Below are 16,037 nucleotides of genomic sequence, written 5' to 3'. Positions count from 1 at the left end.
CTCCCCCTGCTTGTGTTCCCTCTCTCGCTGGCTGTCTCTATCTCTGTCGAATAAATAAATAAAATCTTTAAAAAAAAAAAAGATTAGTAACATTAATCATATCTGCAAAATCGCTCTGTCCTGTAAAGTAACATCCTCATGAGAGTGAAAGCTCATCGTGGTCACAAGTTCTCCTAAAGGGGATGGAATTATACAGAGGGCAAGGGTCATCTTAGAATTCTGCCTGTTAGATAGAGACACTCAAATATTTCTTGAATGAAAAATATATTTTTATGGGGGCGCCTGGGTGGCATAGTGGTTAAGCGTCTGCCTTCGGCTCAGGGCGTGATCCTGGCGTTATTGGATCGAGCCCCACATCAGGCTCCTCCACTAAAGAGCCTGCTTCTTCCTCTCCCACTCCCCCTGCTTGTGTTCCCTCTCTCGCTGGCTGTCTCTGTCTCTGTCAAATAAATAAATAAAAATCTTTAAAATATATATATATATATTTTTTTTTATGGTCTCTAGTCTTCAACTGTGGCAGTAGAGAACTGGGGCAGAAGATTGAATATTACTAAAAATGCTGCTATGCTATGCTATGCTATGCCCAGAGAAGGAAAAACATCAACTGAAGCTATTTAAAAGAAGTGAATTTGCTTCCAGATACAGTGTTCTGATCTCCAAGCCCATTTTTAAAAATTCTACAGGAATATATCCAGTGATCAAACAGTTCTTTCTTTTTTTTTTTTTTAAGATTTTTTATTTATTTGACAGAGAGAGACAGCCAGCGAGAGAGGAAACACAAGCAGGGGGAGTGGGAGAGGAAGAAGCGGGCTCCCAGCAGGGGAGCCCGATGCGGGGCTCAATCCCAGAATTCTGGGATCATGCCCTGAGCCAAAGGCAGACGCTTAACGACTGAGCCACCCAGGTGCCCCAGTGATCAAACAGTTCTAACAGAAGTTCACCAAAACACCTAGAAAAAATTTTTTAAGATTATTTTATTTTAGAGAAAGTGCATCCATGGGGAGGGGCAGAGGGAGAGGGCAGACTCTGTGCTGATCATGCAGCCTGATGTGGGGATCTCACGACCCTGAGATATGACCTAAGCTGAAACCAAGAGTCGGTTGCTTAACTAAATGAGCCACTCAGGTGCCCCAAGAACACATAGGATTTTTATTTTATATTATTTTCAGTTCAAAACGGTATTTTTATTATTAAAGCATGGGGACAGGACCTGTGGGTAGAAAGAGTTGCTGAGCACATAGAATTTTTTTTTTTTTAAAGATTTTATTTATTTATTCAACAGAGATAGAGACAGCCAGCGAGAGAGGGAACACAAGCAGGGGGAGTGGGAGAGGAAGAAGCAGGCTCATAGCGGAGGAGCCTGATGTGGGGCTCGATCCCATAACGCCGGGATCACGCCCTGAGCCGAAGGCAGACGCTTAACCGCTGTGCCACCCAGGCGCCCCCACATAGAATTTTTAAAGCAGCATTGTTTGTGTAGTCAAAAACTGGAAACAATCCAAATGTCCATCAGTAGTAATATAGATAAATTGTGGCATGCTCAAAACAGGTTAATGTGAGCCAGCAATGAAGATGGGCTATCTCCACATGTAGCAAGCATGTTTGAATCTCACGATCATGTCGAACAAAAGAAACTAAAGAAAACATACTGTATGGTTCCATTTATATAAGGTTCAGAAACAGGCAATACTTAACCTGTTGTGTTAGAAGTCAGCATAATAGTTACCTTTTGGGAGAAAGGGATAGTAATTGGAAAGGGACATGTGAGAGGGCTCCTAGGGAGTTCATAATGTTTTATTTTTTGATTTGAGTGGTGTTAACTGATATTTCGTGAAACTGTGCAACTTTGGTTCACTTTTCTATGTGTATGTTGTACTTCAGTGTTTTTAACCTTTGGGGCTTTTTAAAAAAAATAAAATTTAGCATTCTGATAAAGTACTTTTAAATACTTGTAGTTGAGGTTTTACCTATATTGATTTGATAAGGGTTAAAATACTCATTAGAAAAGTCTTACATGTTGTATATTGCTTATCAACCAAGACTAGTCTTTGTCAGTACCTGCTAAGTTCTGTGCAGGAACAGTGTTTCTGAAATATATTTGTATTTATTTTGTATTGCACAGTTAGACTTCTAAATGCTTCCATTTGTCTTCTTCTATTCTTACAGATGTGGAGAGATTATTCCCAAAAGAGAACAGTTTAATGACCTCTCCATTGACCTTCCTCGAAGGAAAAAGCCACTCCCTCCTCGTTCAATTCAAGATTCTCTTGATCTTTTCTTTAGGGTAAGTATATCTTTTGGTATTTTCACATAACTAAGTTTTATATGTCATAGTAATTGTATTTGAAATGGTTTCTTTAAGGCAGAGTTTTAGGAAAATTACATGAAGGAAAAACAAATGAGAAATACTTATAAATAACATTTAATTTTAAAAGCTTGATAAATCTAATTGTTAACTCATCAAAGATGACTATTAATTGGTTAAGTGGATCATACGTTTAACTCAATAGCAGGTGTTTTAACCTTAGAGGCAGTTTTGTTAGTAAACACTATTAACTTGAAGTGTGTGTTAAAATTTGGTAGTGTTGGTAAAAATTGGAGATACTATATAAGTTTGTATCTAACAGCTGAGGAATGAAAAAATACTCTTTGCTTTTCCTTAGGTTATAAGAACCCGTTAGAAGCAAAAGGGAAGAGTCATGTTTATCCAAAGCTGTAGATAAATATGTTTTCTGAGATATACTGTTACAGATATTCAGCAAGTTTTGGGGGTATAATTGGACCTCTTATGTAGCAGTCCTTATAACTGATGGAAATTAGCCAGGATCACCCTTTGTCTCTTTAATAGTGGTTCTTGTTTTGTTGTAGCAAATGGGCAGGGTTGTCTTCCTAAGGTTAAAAAAAAAATCTGTTCTTTAAATGATGAACGTTCAGCTCCACCCAAAGATAAATACTCTGCTTTTCTTTTATCATTCCTTACTATTCCTGTTATTATCATAGAATTTGAAGCTTTTCCTGTGTATCTTTACCCCCATTTTTTAAGGATTTCTTGTTTCAGTTTTCTCTAGGTAATGATATCCACCCCAAACTTTGGTCCTTTTAGAGCAGTTGTTCTTAGTGGGCTGTCACCAGAAGATTGAGTTCCATTATAAGAAAGGGGTAGAGTTACAGCTAACAGACCAGGAACTCCGCCTAACCTGCAGGTGATCTTATCTCTGCTCTGGCCGAATATTAAACTCTGGATGTACTTTTGGCAGGGGTTCTTGTGCATCCCCGGGGAAAAGGTTGAGAATCTGCTACTGTAGAGTCTAGCTGCTATCATAAATTGAGATGTTTCCATGGTAAAAGAGGAGATTAGGAATCCTGAAATAGGATGTGATATTATAAGATACCTATTTTGAGGATTAGGGCTTAATTTAGTAAAGCATATGACTCGACACAAAATTTAAACTGGTCAGAGTTGTCATTGCACTGAACTAGTGTGACTAGAAAAGAGTATTAATGTTTAATGGGGTAATGCTGATTCAACTTCATGCTTCTTTATTTTTGCCTCTTGTCTTTTTACAGGCAGAAGAACTTGAGTATTCCTGTGAGAAGTGTGGTGGGAAGTGTGCTCTTGTCAGGCACAAATTTAACAGGCTACCCAGGTAAAATGAATTGCTCTTTAGTTTTTCTTCTTAAAGTACTTACAGATATTACTGGATAAGTGAGGCTCACTAGAATGGATTGGTAAAGCAAAGCTGAGATAGGGGAGGGTAGAGGATGGGAGGTTAGGATGCTCTTGCATAAGAAGGGAAGAAGATTTGAAATGCTGAGGAAGGGAAGTCACTTGAGAGTCCCTGGAAGATGGCAACAAGATGACGTGGCTAGTGAGACTTTAGAACAATGGTAGGGACTAGGTAGTAAGATTTTTAATTTGGTAATGTATGACAATTCAGTTATAATTTGCAGTTTGATTGTGTGCTAGTCTCCTCCTCTTCTCCCAAACCTTCAGTAAAAATCTGCCAAAACACATACACGTGTGAGCATGAAAATAAAACAAGAAGAGTAATATTCTGCAGGGTTTTTTTTGCATTCCTTTATTCAAAGGATCATGTAAGTTAGTAAGTTTCCTATAATCAGAACAGTTGAGAATTAGGAATGAAATTAACTTATATTAGCTCTGTGTAAACATACATAAAACCAAACTAGTTAGACAAAGTATGATGTGATTATAGTGCAGCTTTTAGTTCTTTCCAAGAATAGATCTCAACCAGAAACAAGGTTGTTATTATTAAGTATTTATGTGGCACTTTGCCTGTAGAGTGCTTTACTTTCTTTTATTAGCTTCACTTTTCTGTAAGTGTAGAGTTTCTGGAACCTAGCCCCTAGAGACTAGTTCTTTTACATTCCATAATCTCCTTTCTAGAAAATGAATTTCTTTTAAAGAAATAACTTTCTGAATTATAGCAGTATTATTATGTTGACCGTTTCTTACTCAAGAGACTTATTCTTTCCTATTGGTGAGTGTTTTGAGGCAGGAGGTGGAGAGAAACCTTAAAGCAAAGGATTGATTGTTACCAGCTGTCATCAACTAAGGAAAGCATGCAGAATTTGAAATACTTGTTTGACCTGGCAAGCTGAGTGTCTTTTTCCCTTTTCCAGTGTCGCTGTTTGTTCTTTCAGTGGGAAAAAATCCTGAGGGGAATTTTTTTTCCTTGGTTTTCTCTTTTTTCTAGTAGGTCACTTGCCTTATAGGTTAATTTATTCCAAACTTCAGAAGGCTTTGTGTAATAAATCCTGATTATCAGACTTGCTCTGTTTTTGTGAATTTCAGTATTAAAGCCAGTTTACTTTTATTCTTGAAGGGCCTGGTATCTTTATCAAATATGTTCAGTTTTAGTCCTGTTCAGTTTTAGTCCACCTCATCTTTATAGATAAGTGATTTTGACTATCATCTATCTGTTTCATATTACTTCTTATTTTGGTAGGATTATTTGGAAATTTAGTCAAAATATTTGACATTAGTTTTAATCTCTTCATACCATTTGGATCCTTGTGTTCTCTCAAGTTGTGAATTTGAAAATTATGAGTTCTAGCCTATTTTTAAAAGAGAAATATAGTCAGTAACTTTAATTTACACTTTTTTTTAGTTTGTGGCTTCTGTGATAAAGATATGTTCGGTAAGAAAGGAGACGGTTTTCCATAAAGCAGACATTATTTTGCTTAGAATTGAGGTTTATTCCCATAAGAGTTCTGAAATTCCAATTTTAAAGTGTTCTTGTGGTCTGTGAAATATATTTAGTCCATCAAGCAGAGATTATGGTCTGTATCAGAGGTGAGAAGGTTGACACAATAGTAACTAAAAAGAAGTGTTTCTACAGAGCTGAAAGCCCTTTCAGACCCACAAACCAGATTTGGCATGTAAATTTTGTAGAACTTTTTGTAAGCGGAGAAAACTTTCCTGTTTCTTTCTTAGCTTTCTCCAGAGAAAGTGCTACACATTGAAATAAGAGTAGCTCTTGTCAGGGGCGCCAGAGTGGCTCAGTCAGTGAAGTGTCCGACTCTTGATCTCAGCTCAGGTCTTGATTGCAGGGTTATGAGTTCAGGCCCTTTGTTGGGCTCTATACTGGGCATGGAGCCTACTTAAAAATAGTTCTTGTAAGAAATCATCTTGAAAAAATTAATGTTCACCATCAAACCTATTGTAAACTATATAACATTGAAGTAAATAAGGATTTAACCCAATACCAACATTTTATTTTATTTACTTTTTAATTTTTAAAATATATTTATTTAGGGGCGCCTGGGTGGCTCAGTCGTTAAGCGTCTGCCTTCGGCTCAGGGCGTGATCCTGACGTTCTGGAATCGAGCCCCACGTCAGGCTCTTCCGCTGGGAGCCTGCTGCTTCCTCTCCCACTCCCCCTGCTTGTGTTCCCTCTCTCGCTGGCTGGCTCTCTCTCTCTGTCGAATGAATAAATAAAAATCTTAAAAAAAAAAAATTATTTATTTATTTTAGAGAGAGAATGGGGGGGAGGGGGCGCAGAGGGAGAAAGAAACTCTAAGCAGAGTCCATGCTGAGTATGGAGCCCGACTCGGAGCTCAGTCTCATGACTCTGAGATCACAACCTGAGTCAAAACCAGGAGACACTCAGCCAACTGTGTCACCCAGGTGTCCCCCAATACCAACATTTTAAAATAAAATGTGTTTTATTTGGTGTATTTTTTTTTCTGCTAACATTGTAAATATTTTACCCAAACTTCATTTATCCACCCAATGCCCATGTTTTATTTTTATTTATATTTTTAGTGCCTAGCACATGGCAGGCATTCGGTAAATTTTTTTTGAAGGATCTTTAGCCAAAAGTATTCTTTAAGTCAAAAGCTGTCTAACGTGGTTAGTTACAGTGATCTCTTTTCACCGGTAAGAGAGCTAGCTCTGTTATGTGTGAACTAGTAATGTCATCTCCTGTTTTTCAGGATCCTTATTCTTCATTTGAAACGATACAGTTTCAATGTCACTCTCTCACTTAACAACAAGATTGGGCAGCAAGTCATCATTCCAAGATACCTGACCCTGTCCTCTCATTGCACTGAAAATACAAAACCACCCTTCACCCTTGGTTGGAGTGCACATATGGCAATGTAAGTCCTTGAGAGAGAATTTCTTTACCTTCCCGTTTTAAGTAGAAGGGCTTTGGTATCTGATCAAAATAATGACTGAACTAGATAACATGACTCCCAGGTAAAATCAGACCAAGAAGATTTTAATTTTGCTCTATTTTGGGATTTTGTGTCAAATTACTGCCTGATGGAGGTAATTAAATAAAATGCTTAAACAAAATTTTTCTGATATGTTAATTGCCTTTCCTAATAAGTTACCTTTTTAGAGAGTGCTGTTACTCTTTTAGATCACTAGAATACAAGTTTGATACATTTTGGGAATATAAATCAAATATGCTTGTTCATAAGCGTCACCTGAACGCTAAAAAATACCAATTCCTGTGTTCTTTCCCTAGCAGTTCTGTTTAGTAGATCTGAGATAGGGTTTGAGAATGAATATTTTTTAAAATGCCTTTCTGACTCTTTGGGATATGCACGTTTGAGAAACAGTATACTAAATTTTATCTAGTGCCTCAAAAATTGTATCTTTGTAAACATATTATTACCGATGTGAGTGAAGAACTTCGGTGGCTCCTAGAAATTTTTCCATGATAAAAGAAGTAACCTTTACTTTTGATTTTGCATCATCGTGTATGCTGGGAAAACCTTAGGACTTCTCTGAATGTTGCTCTTTCTTGCATTACTTTTGTTGCATTACTTTGGAGCCATGTATTATAGTTATTTTTTGTACTTGAACTCTAATTTAGTAGAATCATTAAGTTCTCCAACTTTAGAAGTGAAAAAGATCTTAGAGATTTTGTCTAAATTTTTAGTTTTACAGAAAAGATTCAAGGAGAGTAAGTGATTTTGTTAAGGTCATGCAGTTAAAAACTGGAAGAGCCAGGTCTCTTGGCTAAAGTAGAGTAAGACCTTTCAGAAAGTGAATGAACATTTGCTAACAATAATTGATGCAGTTTTATAGAATGTATATTTCCCTTGGATTGATAATTGAAATATATACTACATCATGTAAGTTTACACTAAAGGACTCAGTGGGTCTACTTGTTAATAAAGATATTTTCCCAGAGTCTTAAGTGTTTCTGTGTTTTCTCTTACGGACTTTCTTCAGAATAGATGTTTTTGCTTAATGCAAGCTGCCCTCTGCTGGTAGAACTGTTACTCTTTGTGGCCATCAGTGTAGGTGATTTATGATCACAGGCCTGAAACCAGGCTATATGATTCCACAATGGAATGGCTTGAAGACTTTGGACAAGTTCTTTGACCTGTGTGTAGGGGAAATAATAGGATGGTGTGAACGTTAAATGAGGTAATACACATGAGCTCTTACTGCAGTGTCTGATAGCCAGTAAGTCCTCAATAAATGAGAGCTATTATTATTTTATTGCTTAAAAGTAAAGAACTGAGACAGGATAATTTTTCCCAAGTTGTTCTTTTCATATCCATTACCTTTGACTTCATTTCCAATGCTGTTTATTTAGATCATTGGATCAAGAAGAGCCTACAGATGGTATTTTGTTTTCTCTTTTGGCCTCTATTGCTAGAAGTATTATAATTATTTGCTTTTCAAAAGGATACATAGGAGCTATAGTACAGAATAATTAGTTTTATAAGTTAAATATATATTTTTAATAATGTAATTATATACATTATATATTTTCTAATTTTCTGATAGTTCTAGACCATTGAAAGCCTCTCAAATGGTGAATTCCTGCATCACCAGCCCTTCTACACCTTCAAAGTGAGTTATATTTCTTGTGTACCCAAAATTTGTATTTTTAAGGATTTGGCTTACCCTGATTTCCAAGATTATCCCCTTCCTTTTTCTTTGTTTTTCTTTGCATGATAACTGCTCTGTATTAGTATACTTTGTAATTTTCCTGAATCTGCTTTAAAGTATAACCTAGGGTATAACAAATCTTTAACAGTGAAGCACGTTCAGATGATCTTCTCAAAATTTTGTTTTTAAACTTCTTAAATCATCTGTTAATACATAACATTTTCATCCTACAACTATAGAAATTGACTGATGACAAGGGATTTTAAGGCTTGAAGGGATAAAATAACCACTGTTGGTATAAAGCACTGTTCCTCAAAAATACACATGGGGATCCCAAAATATCTTTTCACCTGTTGCTAGCCAGTCTGGGACTTCCTGTCTTAGACACTGAACTGGAGCAATTCTGAGAGGGAACAAGAAAACAAACACACAATGAAATGTAGCTATTCTACAAATGTTTTTTACTTAAAATGGAAAAGTTTGTCCAAGAAGGGAAGCAAATACTTTTTTTAATCTTAATCTATCTCTTCTGTGATTTAACTAGAACCACAGTTCCTGATTAAACAATTTTAAATGACTTGGTTGTCATTTATCTTTAAAATTAATTTTTCTGAAAATTTGATGTCCCAAAGTACTTTTAGAAAAGAGACACTTCTGTTGGTTAAGGGCTTTGGGGGGCTTATATAACCGTAAAATGACATTTGGGAACTGCTATTTTCTTTTCCTCCTGTTAATTATTTTTCAGTGCAATTAAAACCAGATGACTAACATGACTAGAAATCTGAAATGGTACCGATATGAATACTCTTGCCCGTTCTCAAGATACAAATGAGCAATACCACTTGGCTGCTTAGAAAGTGAGCAAGTGATGCATTTACAGGATGAATATTTTTCCTTACTACAGGCAAGCTGCCTTCTGTGAATATAGTAATTATTAATGGAATGCACTCTTTATGTACCAAATCACTGTAGTTTCAAGAAGGAGATGGTTTCATTGGGCATCATTATATTTGGCATGGTCATCTGTTCTCCAGGGTCTACTGGTATGAGAATTGGAGAGTTGGTCAATAAAAGATAATTAGGCCCTAGAAGACCTGTCATGCCGATCAAACTTAAAAGAGGCTGAGTTATGAACAAGCATACCATTGGTTCTTCTACAATGTCCTTTGTCACATTTGACCCTGGTACCATTAGTAGCCAGGTGTCACCCTCCTTCCTCAAAGTATTTACATGGATAAACAAATTAATACATTCAGTTTTACTTGGTGAGCATGAAATCAGAAATGAGGAATTAAGATGGCTAATTGGCTATTTCTAAGTTATACTAAAAACCCTTTTGAACACATGATGGGAGGCTATTCAAGTGTATGGGCTGGAGTGCAGTGATATCCTGGTTGCTCTCAGCCACAGACTATGTTTGGGCTTATCACTGACCACTTGCCTCTTTTCTTTGATCTACATTGCTATGCAGTCCTCCTGGTTTCCATTGTGGCCTCTTATTTTTTGGTGCCATCATTCTATATGTTTATTTACAGTTTTTACATTTAGATTAATTGCATTTTTCCAATTTCCGTTTTACTTTTTTTTTAGTATAGTATATGAATTTATGTTAACCTCCATCAAAGAAAGTTCGTGCTCTTTGACCTTTCCCACTTTTTCTTTTAGTTTATTTTCAGCTCACTTAGAAGACAATGCAGTAACACCTTACTTATCTGGTATCACTAAAGAATGATATTTGATGTTCCACATATAAATTTTTTACATAGCTGAAGATTGCTTTTTTAAGCATTAATCTTTAAAATGCTTAACCATTTTAGATGATTATATACTCTATAATCTTACAGAATTCCCTGTATTCTTAAATAAAATACACTGAAGATAATTTAAATATATTTTAATGACTTAGAATCAGCATTATGAGTGTCACGTATTGCACTGTGTTTTAAAATGATAATGCCGTCAGAGGCTTTTAATTCTTAGAAAATAGTTTATATTAAGTGATTTTATAGTTCTTTATTGCCCTTTTTATGGTTATTCTCTCTCATTTCCTAGCTCTCATTTCTTGATGAACTTGCTACATTATTTTATACACCATTTCCTGGGAAAGAAAGGGTCCCTGTCTAAAGTGTAAAGTGCATTGGCTTTGAAACTACTGCTTTCCTCAGAAGGCTTTTTTCTTACTTTTGAATCCCTGTGTTCTGGAGAGTTGAGGTTGCCAAAAGTCTGACCTACATATAATTGGATAAGTGGAATGTTACTGTTAATTTTAAAATACATGGATCATAATTTAAAAGATCAAAAATTAGCTCTCATGCACAATGTTGTCAAAAACATTATTCATTGCTATGTTTGCATGCATTCAGTAGAGTACTTGGCTATATAAAAACAAAAACTTCTTTGGGGTTTATCATTAAAAGAAAGAAGGCACAAAGTGATTGGTTTACGGATGGATTTTATTATAAGAATTGTCTAATATTCAAAGCATGGCTGTTTTGGAGTGGGGCAAAGGTAATGCTTAAATACACCTCTTTTGCTATATCTTTTTTTCTCTCTAAATCATTTTCCATAATGAAAAAGTTTTTTATTTTGGTATTTATGCCAAGGGAATAACAACGACAAATGTTTATTTATCAGACTCATATAGGTTTTTTTTTTTTTTCTTAAATTACAGGAATTTCACCTTCAAATCCAAGAGCTCCTTGGCTTTATGCCTTGATTCAGACAGTGAGGATGAGCTAAAACGCTCTGTGGCCCTTAGCCAGAGACTTTGTGAAATGTCAGGCTGCGAACAGCAGCAGGAAGACCTGGAAAAAGTAAGTAATTTCTCATCAAAATACTTGACAAATAATTGTATAACTCTTCCTGTCCAAACAAATGCCTTCGTAACCAGCATCAGCAAACTTTTTTTTTAAATTAACTTAATAAATGCAAACTTAATAAAATACACAGGGTAGATCATAAATTCATAAACTTAATGGATCTGTTGAAACATTAATTTTAAAGAGTATACTTCCTGTAACTACAAAACCACTGTTTAAAATGGATTGGGACTTTTTCTTATTGAGGTATAATTGACATATTAGTTTCTGGTATACAGTGTATTGATTCAGTATTTGTATGTATTGCAATAAGCTCACCACAGTAAGTCTGGTTAACATCTATTACCGTACATAGTTGGCAAAAAAATTTTTTTTCTTGTGGTAAGGACTTCTAAGATCTATTCTCTTAAGCAACTTTCAAATCTGCGGTAAAATATTAACAATAGTCTAATTCTGTACATTATATCCTCATGACTTATTTATTTTACAACTGGAAGTTGGCCTGCTTTACCCATTTCTCTCTCTCTCTCACACGCACACACACAGGCTTCCACCCCTAACTACTAGTAGTCTGTTCCATACGTCTGTGAGCTTGGTGGGGTTTTGTTTTGTTTTGTTTTTTAGATTCCATGTGTAAGCAAGATTATGTGGTATTTGTCTTTCTCTATCTGACTTTTTTCACTTAGCATAATACCTTCAAAGTCCATCCTTGTCACAAATGGCAAGATTTCATTTCTTTTTTTATGTCAGAATAGTATTCTATTGTATATGTAAACCACGTTTTAATTTATCCATTGATGGACACTTAGGTTGTTTCCATGATTGAGACTTTAGAAATGAAAGTTGTTATGGGTAAATTGCTTTCTCCTGTTAATTTTCAGAGCTACTTTTACATATGGGTCCTGAAATATTTATTTGCTTTATTTAATACTAATTGTTAATATATGGGAGATTATAGTAATTGTTTTATATCAACAAGCCAACCAGCTAATATAGAGGTTTAAATAATGAATGTGAGAAGGCGTAACTTTATCATTTTCTATCTTGACACATAATGACAGTTAATACTTTAAAGATACAAGCTTTCCTAGGAGTTTGCATCATCTCATGTGACTTATTTTAAATCTTCCTTTTGTTAAGATAACAATTAATTTAGTAGTTAATTTTTATTGACTTTCCCATCTTATTTCAAAGCTAAAGATAGTTTGTGGCTGCTCACCTTGAATGAGAAATGATAGAAAGTCAGAAGTTCTCCCAGAAACGAGATTAAGCTCTTTAGAAAATAACTTATGAATATTTTTTTTTTTTAAGATTTTATTTATTTATTTATTTGGCAGAGATAGAGACAGCCAGCGAGAGAGGGAACACAAGCAGGGGGAGTGGGAGAGGAAGAAGCAGGCTCATAGCAGAGGAGCCTGATGTGGGGCTCGATCCCGGAACGCCGGGATCATGCCCTGAGCCGAAGGCAGACGCTTAACCGCTGTGCCACCCAGGCGCCCCAACTTATGAATATTTTTATACTCTTGATGTTGTTTTTATTTTTCTCATTTATTTGAAAAGGAGAAAAAAAAAGATGGTGACTTAACATTTAAATAGAAATATTAGGGGAAAAAAACAAATATTAGGTATATGGTCAGATTGGCTAAAATTGACAACTCAGGAAACAATAAATGTTGGCAAGGATATGGAGAAAGGGGAACCTTCTTACACTGTTGGTGGGAATGCAAATTGGTGTAACCACTCTGGAAAACATTATGGAGGTTCCTCAAAAAGTTAAAAATAGAACTACCCTATGACCTAGCAATTACACTACTATTTATCCAAAGGAGTCAAAAATAGTGATTCGAAGGGACACATGCACCCCAATGTTTATAACAGCAATGTCCACAATACCCAAACTGTGAAAGGTGCCCAGATACCCATTGACAGATGAATGGATAAAGAAAATGTGATATATACATACAATGGAATATTACTCAGCCATCAAAAAGAGTGAAATCTTGCATTTGTAACGATGTGAATGGAACTAGAGGGTATCTTGCTAAGCGAAATAAGTCAAAGAAAGACAAATACCATATGATTTCACTCATGTGGTGGAATTTAAGAAACAAAACAGATGAACATAGGGGAAGGCAAGGAAAAATAAAATAATATAAAAACAGAGAGGGAGGGGCGCCTTGGTGGCACAGCGGTTAAGCGTCTGCCTTCGGCTCAGGGCGTGATCCCGGCGTTACGGGATCGAGCCCCACATCAGGCTCCTCCTCTATGAGCCTGCTTCTTCCTCTCCCACTCCCCCTGCTTGTGTTCCCTCTCTTGCTGGCTGTCTCTGTCTCTGTCGAATAAATAAATAAAACCCTTAAAAAAAAATAAAAACAGGGAGACAAACTATAAGAGACTCTTGACTATAGAGAAAAAACTGAGGGTTGCTGGAGGAGAGGCGAGTGGACGGATGGGGTAATTGGATGATGGACATTGAGGAGGGCACTTGAGGTAATAATGAGCGCTGGGTGTTAATATGCAACTGATGAGTTACTAAATTCTACCCCCGAAACTAATAATATACTGTATGTATTATTCAACTAAATTGACCTTAAGTAAAAAAATGCAAAAATATAAAGTAATTTTTAAAAAAAGAAATGCTAGGTGTAGTGACAAAGTCTGTAGTGTGATTCAGTATATCTGGAAGAAATTACACCAAAAATGCTTACTGTAATTATCTCTGAGTGATGGATTTTGAGTGAATTTATTTTGTTATTTTTATGTATTTTCCAAATCTTATACTTAACACTTACTATAATCAGTAAACTAAGCATGTATCCCTGTATATTTATTAAAAGAAAATTAGGCTTGCCAGTGAGTTCATATATTGGGTATTGATTGTTAACTCAGAACATCAAAGAAAGGAAACGTTTTAGAAATAAACTAACTTTAAACTCTTAAGATTGCCATAGTCTCAGGAATTCTGGTTTCCTCTAAATGTGACTCTTTTTCAGGATTCAAAATCATGTAGGATAGAGCCTGATAAGTCCGAATTGGAAAACTCCGGATTTGACGGAATGAGCGAAGAAGAGCTTCTAGCAGCTGTTTTAGAGATGAGTAAGAGAGAATCTTCACCAACTCTGAGTCATGAAGATGATGATAAACCAACCAGCAGCCCAGATACTGGATTTGCAGAAGATGATATTCAAGAAATGCCTGAAAATCAAGAACCTGTGGAAACTGAGAAGCCCAAAACAGTCACAGAGCCCGGTAGGTTTAATGAAAATAAACATCTGTGAGGGCACGACTGTGTTCGAAAGCCTTATAGGGACAAGTGCTTGTAAATAATGGGAGGTGAAGTGGATTTGTGTAATAGAGCTGATCATACTTTCATGCTTTTAAAAAAAAAAATAAAAAAGTTTAAAAAATGAGAAGTATATATTGTGAGTAGTATCCAGAGGCTGGTGGTAAAGTGTGCTGTATCCCTTTAAGTGTACAGCGAAAGAAAAGTTAGGATTCTTTTGTGCATTTAAGTAAACGTGTCATTTTTTTGGGTCACTTTTTTTTTTTTTTAAAGATTTTATTTATTTATTTGACAGAGATAGAGACAGCCAGCGAGAGAGGGAACACAAGCAGGGGGAGTGGGAGAGGAAGAAGCAGGCTCATAGCGGAGGAGCCTGATGTGAGGCTCGATCCCATAACGCCGGGATCACGCCCTGAGCCGAAGGCAGACGCTTAACCGCTGTGCCACCCAGGCGCCCCCACCTTTTTTTTTTTTTTTTACCCCTGCTCTCTCAGAAATTTGTATAATTGTTTCCTCATTTTTCTATATTTGAATTTGTACCAAGTTTTAGTTGTATAAATAATTCAAGTTCTCCATTCTCCTTTGGATTCATCCCTTTATAATGGTAGGAAGACCCCTGAACTAAGAGGTCAGGTTTTAAGCCTCTCATCTTGGCTGTACCACCGACTAGCTATGAATTTTTTTTAAAGGTTTTATTTATTCATTTTTAGAGAGAGTGAGGGGAGGGGCAGAGGGGGAAGGAGAGGGACAAGCAGACTGAGCTGAGCACAGATCCAACGTGGGGCTAGATCTCATGACCCTGAGATCACAGCCTGAGCTGAAATTAAGAGTTGGACGCCTAACCAACTGAGCAACCCAGGCTCCTCATAGCTATGAATTTTCTAAATAGGTGATTTAACCTCTTTGGTACTCCATTTTCTTTTCTCTTTATGGGGATACACCAGGCATACTTCAGAAGGTTGTGAGTAGAATGTTAGGTCATATATATATGTGTATAAAGTGCTATACTTTTTATATATATATATATTTTGTGGTAATCATATTTTGTTATTTTTCAATCCATCAGTGGGAACAACAGAGCCTCCTTGCCTTGCAGTGTGGGTATTTTAAGATTTTTAGGTAGAAAACTTTCACTACCTCCTCCTGTAGCCAACTGGTATTTTTCTCCAGATATCCTTAATATGTATATCTGTCTGTCTGTGTAGCTGATGTGTTTCAGTACATCAAGCCTAATTTTGGAGATGAAGAGAATAGTAGTAAATCCCAATTATTTTCTGTATTCTTGGGGTTAAGCCTCATAAGTTGTGAATTACTTTCCATGCAAGTGAGTTAGTATATCCTCAATCTGATTGGATACAAAAAGCTGACGGTTTTTGGATATAGGTGTTCCCTTTTTTCCCCTTCTTGATGCAAGTATCCTTAGGAAATCCCTTTCTCTTACTAAACTTAAAGTCACTGCACTTAGATATCATTGGTTAATATTAGTGCTTTTGCCTTTTGCCAATAATTTCTGCTTTTAGCTCTTCCTTTCACATCTTTGCTCAGTCCTGCATCT

At 36.1% G+C, this 16,037-nt stretch overlaps 1 protein-coding gene across 4 annotated transcripts in view; it reads left to right on the top strand.

Annotated features, from left to right (window-relative positions):
- USP37 (ubiquitin specific peptidase 37) overlaps window positions 1-16,037 on the top strand; it is an 85,534-nt gene that overhangs the window by 49,221 nt on the left and 20,276 nt on the right. For 3 of the 4 annotated variants that reach the window (XM_034655176.1, XM_034655177.1, XM_002913666.4), the window contains exons 14-19: window positions 2,167-2,284; window positions 3,568-3,647; window positions 6,460-6,624; window positions 8,276-8,341; window positions 11,052-11,193; window positions 14,193-14,448. In XM_034655176.1, the coding sequence (XP_034511067.1) occupies window positions 2,167-2,284; window positions 3,568-3,647; window positions 6,460-6,624; window positions 8,276-8,341; window positions 11,052-11,193; window positions 14,193-14,448 (827 nt within the window). The remainder of the gene's footprint in view (window positions 1-2,166; window positions 2,285-3,567; window positions 3,648-6,459; window positions 6,625-8,275; window positions 8,342-11,051; window positions 11,194-14,192; window positions 14,449-16,037) is intronic. The other variant, XM_034655178.1, reaches the window with a different exon arrangement.

Source organism: Ailuropoda melanoleuca, chromosome 2 (assembly GCF_002007445.2).
Source record: "Ailuropoda melanoleuca isolate Jingjing chromosome 2, ASM200744v2, whole genome shotgun sequence".
Lineage (NCBI taxonomy): Eukaryota > Metazoa > Chordata > Mammalia > Carnivora > Ursidae > Ailuropoda > Ailuropoda melanoleuca.
Note: the sequence above shows the minus strand (reverse complement) of the source record. Positions and strands in the feature narration are given on the sequence as shown.